General features: G+C 27.1%; 1 protein-coding gene across 1 annotated transcript in view; it reads left to right on the top strand.

Moving 5' to 3' along the window:
• The window catches only part of LOC108756097, a 29,286-nt gene that overhangs the window by 620 nt on the left and 21,155 nt on the right, over positions 1–7,511 (top strand). Inside the window, 7 exon segments of the mRNA XM_018499675.1 lie at positions 337–717; positions 961–1,165; positions 1,644–1,813; positions 3,469–3,843; positions 4,311–4,691; positions 5,932–6,136; positions 6,409–6,562. Of these exon segments, the coding sequence (XP_018355177.1) occupies positions 337–717; positions 961–1,165; positions 1,644–1,813; positions 3,469–3,843; positions 4,311–4,691; positions 5,932–6,136; positions 6,409–6,562 (1,871 nt within the window).

Here is a 7,511-nt window from a genome sequence, read left to right as displayed (position 1 = left end):
TGTGTGTGTGTGTGTGTGTGTGTGTGTGTGTGTGTGTGTGTGTGTGTGTGTGTGTGTGTGTGTGACCATATATTTCAGAATATTTTTATATTTTTTACATAAAAACATAATAATTAATTTTATTCTGTGTCTAATTAATCAATTTTTAGTTAAAGAAGTATCCTATTTCAATATCAATTTAAATTACAGTAATAATTTACACAACACATGTACAAAATAATTAAATATAATACAGTAATTGTTAAATCTTATGATTATAAATTTCAATATAATAAAAGCATAAATAAATGGTGATAAAAATTTATATAAAATTTCATCTCGGTTCTACATTTGCAGATCATGCTCGATAAAATACTCACTTTTAGCAACAAGTTCCATTACAGGCGGTACAATAGGATCAGTATTAAACATTATGCAAGGTCATCTGCCCTATCGAATATGGCTGCCATGTGATTATAATGTATCTACGATATTTTGGACTGTATCTATTCATCAAGTGGTAACTATAATTTTTGCCACCGTGATAAATGTTGGCACGGAAACCCTAGTCTTTGGATTGATTTTACAAACATGTGCCCAATTTGAAATATTGGAAAGTCGTCTTCAAAAATTAATAATTAATAAAACAGTTAAATATCTGAGACATGCAAGCTGTTTATCGAATGAAAACAAAACAGGATTGTCGGAGTGCATATGTCATCATCTCAGCATTTACAAGTAAGTCACCTAAAGCCCGATCTACAATTGTAACCGTAAACGTAATTGTAAATGATGGTAGTTGTAAATATTGACCAATTATAATTGAGTACGAGAAGAATATCCGTATTATATATAAATACCCTAACAGATTGTACAGATCCTATAATATACCTAATGTAACTTACATATAAGTAATTTGTAAAATAACTTTCCTAATTCTGCTCATACATGTAATGCAGAGCTAACATAAAATTATTCCAGATATGCCAAAGCGGTAAACGTCATATTCAACCAAGTACTTTTTGTTCAGTTTTTTAGTAGTATACTGATATTATGTACAAGTGTGTATTATTTGTCAATGCATGTTAAGGACCTATCTGCAGCTGCACCTTTATTAGTATATACCATCTGCATGTTTGTACAAATCTATTTTTACTGCTGGTCCGGAAACGAAGTCATATTTAAAGTAATTATCATACATACTCTGTAATCCATTCAAAACAGTATCCATACAAAAAAGGTGTATCTTACTACTGATTTTATGTATGGTCAACGTGATGCTACAAATGCTTTAAAGTGTTTTTTGATTGGTCTATTTATAAAATTCTTTCTTCTGATTGGCTCATCAAACGCTTCAAAGCATTTGTAGCGAAACTTTGATCACAATCTTTGTGAGTTAATTGAAAATAATGGCGGATATTTTTGTACAACTCAACTAAGATTTTACAAGATAACATAAAAAAATATAATTTGTTCAACAAATTTTATACTATACTCGATTGCGATATAAGAATATTCATTTTCTTTGTATGAATCATATCTTATATAATGCATAAACGTGTGTGCACGCTCGTGTATAAGATCATAATAATATCATTAAAATTATTCGATATTATTATGTAATAATAACTCTACTTACATTATGTTATTACTTATATTAACAGAGTATGAACCTAGCAGACGCTATATATAATATGAACTGGCCATTATTATCAATCAACGAAAAAAAAGGATTGTTGATGATCATGATACGCAGCACAATTCCTATAAAATTCACAAGCAGCTTCTTGATAACTTTATCGCTTCAGTCTTATAGCAACGTTAGTATGATTTGGTATCAAAATAAATATTTGACATAGTATGTCAAAAACGTGAGGATATGTTGTTTAATATTACCAATATTTGTCGAGTACGTACGAAAATATAGTCGGAATATTTCATAAATGTATAATCTCTTTCGTGTATATTAACATTTCAATTTTTTTTTCAGATCCTAAAAACGTCATATTCAGCATTTAACATTTTACAAAAGTAAAATATTTATAATCAAAAGTATATATGAATACTGCAATATAAGAATGCAGTATTGAATATAGTATAATTTTTAGTGTAATATAATTTTTTTTAGTACAGTTTTGATAAATTAGCTATTTAAAATCTTACAATTTTAATTACTCATGTTCACAATTTTACTTCTAACATTATTCCTTGTTTTAATTGTTCGAATATTGGTACACGCGGAGATAGGCTCACATACCCACGTACATACTAAATGTATACATGTAACACGATATAATACATACAATAATGTATTTTAAATAAAAGCAGAAATCATATTAAATGGAATGTTAATTGAATTAAAAAAATATAATTTCTCTTTATACGTTACTTACCTTCAATATTTTTTGGCGGATTACGTCTTTTATTAGAAATAATTCACAATTTTCCAATTCATTCTCCAACATACTCTTCACATTTAATTTCTAATTTAAATCCTTACATTACAAAATCAATGCACAATTCAATACATGTATATATATGATTGTTATATTTTCCCGAACACTCGCTTGTCATATTTTGCAGATATATGTAGAGAAGTAACTCAAGAAATCTATCAGAAATTTATTACACATCGCTTTTATTGCTGGATCTTGCACTTATATGTAATAAAGTGAGAGGCTTTACGGAAAATATGATATTCCTTGTACTTCCGATGAACATGAAAACATATAAATATTTTATTCAACAGGAAACAATATGCTTGGCCGTAAAGGGCGGTACCTCTCAATGGTTAGAAATAAGAAAACTTTTACGGTTATTATATGTATTATTCACAAGACATGCACTCCACAATTAATGATTAAACGACTCCACGACTTTTTAATGACCATAATTGATGGTACTGCGGTTGACAAGACGTTGGAGAATAAACTGTATATAGTCTATTATAAGACGTGCTCGGTTACATTTGAATAAAATTTAATATAACATATTTAAATGAAATTAAAATAACATATTACATCAGTATTAATATTTGTTAATCCTGTTATTACTAGCTAAAATTATAAGATATTCCAAAAAAGGTGCGTAATAAATATATATAAATATTATATTTGTAGTTGTATTCGCTCAAATCATATACTGTAAATAAGTAAAGTCATTCGCAATTCGTGTTGTCATTGTACACGGTACAGTTTGTAATAAGTTAAATAAATTAAATTTGTTGCAAATGGACAGTCGCAATTGATAGTCAGTGTGTATGATTTAAACATTAATTTGTAGTACTTACTAAAAGCATAAATTTATTTTATAAAAAATTATACTACCTTCTAAATTAAATTCAATTTTTCTCAAACTAATATATTTGAATTTAATTAATATATTTCAGAAAATATAATTGTTTAAATGTTTTAAATCACATTTTTAGATACTTTACATGTAGAAAGAAGCTATATTTTTGCATAATATTCAATAAATTGTTTGGAAAAGAAATAATCTAAATATGCAAATACTTACTCTAAATTTTTTAATGTTCACCATCGGCGGTATATGGCGACCTGTTGAGTGGTCTTCAAATGGTGCCAAACTTCTATATAACATATTTACCTTTATGATAGTATCTTCGGAATACTTTTTAATGTTAACTCAATTTATGGATATAATTTTTGTTGTCAATAATGTCGATGATTTTGCTACTAATACTCTAATGTTTTTGAGTATTGTTGCCGTTTGTTGTAAAACCACTGTTGTTGTGATACGTCGGAATGCGATAATCAACTTAGTGCAAATATTGTTGAAAGCACCATATAAACCTCGAGATGAGGATGAAATAGCTATACAAGCAAAATTTGATAAATTTATCAGGTCAGTTCATATATCTTTATTAAAGGTTCCAATATTAAAATATTATTACTTAAAATATTTATGCAATAATTCAATTTGTACGCATTCAGCACGTACTATTTTCAAATCGTACAAATTTTATCAGCACTAATTGTTTCTATAATAAATTATGAGTCCTTTACCTTTTATTATATTTGTTGATCATATATTTTAGAGCATACTTATTATATTTTTAATAAAATTTTTATAATAAAAATGTAGTCATTTTCTATTTTTCGAATTAATAAACTTTTGAAGTTTCCTATTCCAATATCATTTTAAATATTTAAATTATAGTAAAAAAAAAAATCGCACAACACATGCACAAAATAATTAAATATAATACAATAATTTTATATCTTATGATTATAAATTTCATTAAATTAAAAGTATAAATAAAATGCTGATAAAAGTTCATATAAAATTTCATCTCGATTCTACGTTTGCAGATCATGCTCGATAAAATATTCACTTTTAGCAACAAGTTCCATTACAGGCACTACAATAGGATCAGTACTGAGCGTTATGCAAGGTCACCTGCCTTATCGAATATGGCTACCATGTAATTACACTGTATCTACGATGTTTTGGATTATATCCATTCATCAGATTGTAATTTTATTTTTTGCCACCATAATAAATGTGGGCTCGGATACCTTAGTCTTCGGATTAATTTTGCAAACGTGTGCTCAGTTTGAAATACTCGAAAGTCGTCTACACAAATTAATAATTAATAAAACAGTTAAATATCTGGGACATGAAATCTCTTTGTTGAATGAAAACAAAATAGAACTGTCGGAGTGCATACATCATCATCTCAGCATTTACAAGTAAGTCACGTAAGAATCCGTTTTTACGCGTATGTATTACGTTATATATATATATATAATATATACGTTATATATATATATATATATACACACATACGAGCGCACGCGCGTGTGTTTGCATACATGTATGCACATTTAATTGTTACATTTAAAAACTGGTATTATTCATAACGTTAACTATTAATATTTATAATGGAAAATTGTTTAAAAATAATTGAACTAATTTTGTTTGAAATAATGTTGTTTTGTTTGAATTAGAAGATGAATTAGAAAATGTTACAAGCTGGACAGTAGGACATGTATATTCTCAAAGTGATTTAATTGTGTTCTCAAATTGTATTGTGTTCTCGGATTTTTTACACAACGTTTAACGGTACGTTTCATGATCTAAAATAAAAAAAAAGTATTACCTACATATAGTTCCTAAAATACTTCATCAAAAGTTATAATAAAAATATAGAATATGTAGGAAATAGTTGACCTAATGTTGCGTTTCAAAGTATGCATTTCAAAATGTGATCTGTCAATATCAGTACAAGCTTAATATCGATGTAATTCTGAATTTATCACTTTTTTAGAGAAGGATAGAAGAAATCCCTGTGTAAAAGTTTGCCTTTTATTAATTTGGGCGGATGGCACTTTGACATGCAAAAGTAAAAATTATTTCTGCACATTTCATATTTTTGTTAACTTTTTATAACTTTCTAATAAAGAATTTCCGGAATTATGTTTATACAATATATTTTTCTTATTGCAGTTCATAGAGTATACTATTAAAATTTGTGTAAAAAAAAATCCGGGGACAATCCTTTTATAATAATTTCACGGTGAGTTGTGCTGGAAAAAGTATTTCCTACCCGAGAAAAAATGTTTTATATATAATTACATAAAATTATATAAAATTATATATAATCTTATATAATTGTATATAAATGAACACCTTTATACCTAATTATATATAAATATAATATATATAATAATTATATATACGATTATATATATAAAATATGTTCATTTATATACAATTATATAAATTATATATAATTTTATATAAAACATTTTTTCCCGGATAGGGATCAAATAATTCTCAAATTTTCGTAAATAATGTATAATGAAATTTTTACATAGTAATTAAAATGATACGAATATTATACATCATATATTATAAAATTACACATCAAAGTATTTAGTAATTGTTTTACTAATATGCAATGCAGGACTAACATAGAAACCATTACAGATACGCCAAAGCGGTAAACGTCACATTCAACCAAGTGCTTTTCATTCAGTTTTTTAGTAGTATAGTGGTATTATGTACGAGTGTGTATTACTTGTCAATGCATGTTAAGGACCTGTCTGCAGCTGCACCTTTATTAGTATATACCATCTGCATGTTTGTACAAATCTTCGTTTACTGCTGGTCCGGAAACGAAGTCATGCTTAAAGTAACTATCATGTACGCTATAATCCGTATGAAATAGATAGGTACCTAACCGATTTCCTGAATTAATGGAAAATGGCAGGTATTTTTGGACGATCTAATTTTTTTTATAAGGGTTTGCAAAATAATCTAACAAATTATTTATCCACAAATTTAAACTATTTTATACTTGAATACAATAAGGCGTGTGTATAAGACTATGTAATATATATCATTAAAATTATTCGATATTATTGTTCGGTATTAATAATAATTCTATTCGTATTATATTAATAGAGTACGAGCATAGCAGACGCTATATATCGTATGAATTGGCCATTATTATCAATCAACGAAAAAAAAGGATTATTAATGATCATGATACGTAGCACAATTCCTGTAAAGTTCACTAGCAGCTTCTTGATAACTTTATCCATTCAGTCTTATAGCAATGTTAGTATCATTTGGTATCTCCAAATAAATAGTTTAATGTAATACATGTCAAATATGAAGATACGCGATTTGTGATAATATCGATATTTGTCGCGTATGTACGAAAATACTGTCAAAATTTTTTACATAAATTATTATCTTCTATGTACATTAATGTTTTTCATATTTTTCTTTCAGATTTTAAAAACTTCATACTCAGCATTTAACTTATTACAGAAATGAAGTATAAATAGAAAATGAATGAATAGAAAATGAATATGTTTGAGTAATGTACAAAGTATAATTTTGAATATATAGTTTGGAGTACAGTTTGGTTTACTTTAGTTTTGAATAGTTTAGTTTAGTTTCGAGTATAATTCAGTGTGGTAGGTACAGTTTTTTCAGTATAGTTTTTGATAAATTAGTGATTCTAAATCTTACATAACTTTTGTTTACTCACTATTTTTATTTTTGACTTTATATGTATCTTATTGGCTTATTTCAATTATTCGAATAGCACACGGAAGCAGACACGCACGTACACACTAAATATATACTAAATGCACATATGTAACACAATGTAATACATGTAATGTGGCTTAATATACGAGCAGATATCATTTTAAATCGAATGTTCATTGAATTTAAAAATTATGATGTCTTTTTACCTTCGATCTTTTGCGGGTGACATTATTTATTACCAAAAGTAATTAACCACTTTCCAATTCACTTATCATGTATTTCGTAAACGGATGTACGCATCGAGTTAGCTTGGAAAATAAGACGCATTATGGGTCTCTCGAATTATATTTCTCGTTATATTATCTTATGTTTGTATGCAACATAAAACAAATTTTGTATACGCAGAGAAAATATGATCTTGCGTTATTATTGATGCAGATAACATGAAAAAAAAAATTTCATTTAATGGTATTGATTATGATTTCGCCGCCGATTCAATGGCTAAT

The sequence above is a fragment of the Trachymyrmex septentrionalis genome, unplaced genomic scaffold, assembly GCF_001594115.1.
Source record: "Trachymyrmex septentrionalis isolate Tsep2-gDNA-1 unplaced genomic scaffold, Tsep1.0 scaffold95, whole genome shotgun sequence".
NCBI classification, from domain to species: domain Eukaryota; kingdom Metazoa; phylum Arthropoda; class Insecta; order Hymenoptera; family Formicidae; genus Trachymyrmex; species Trachymyrmex septentrionalis.
The sequence above is the reverse complement of the archived record's forward strand: the minus strand, read 5'-3'. Positions and strand labels throughout refer to the sequence as shown.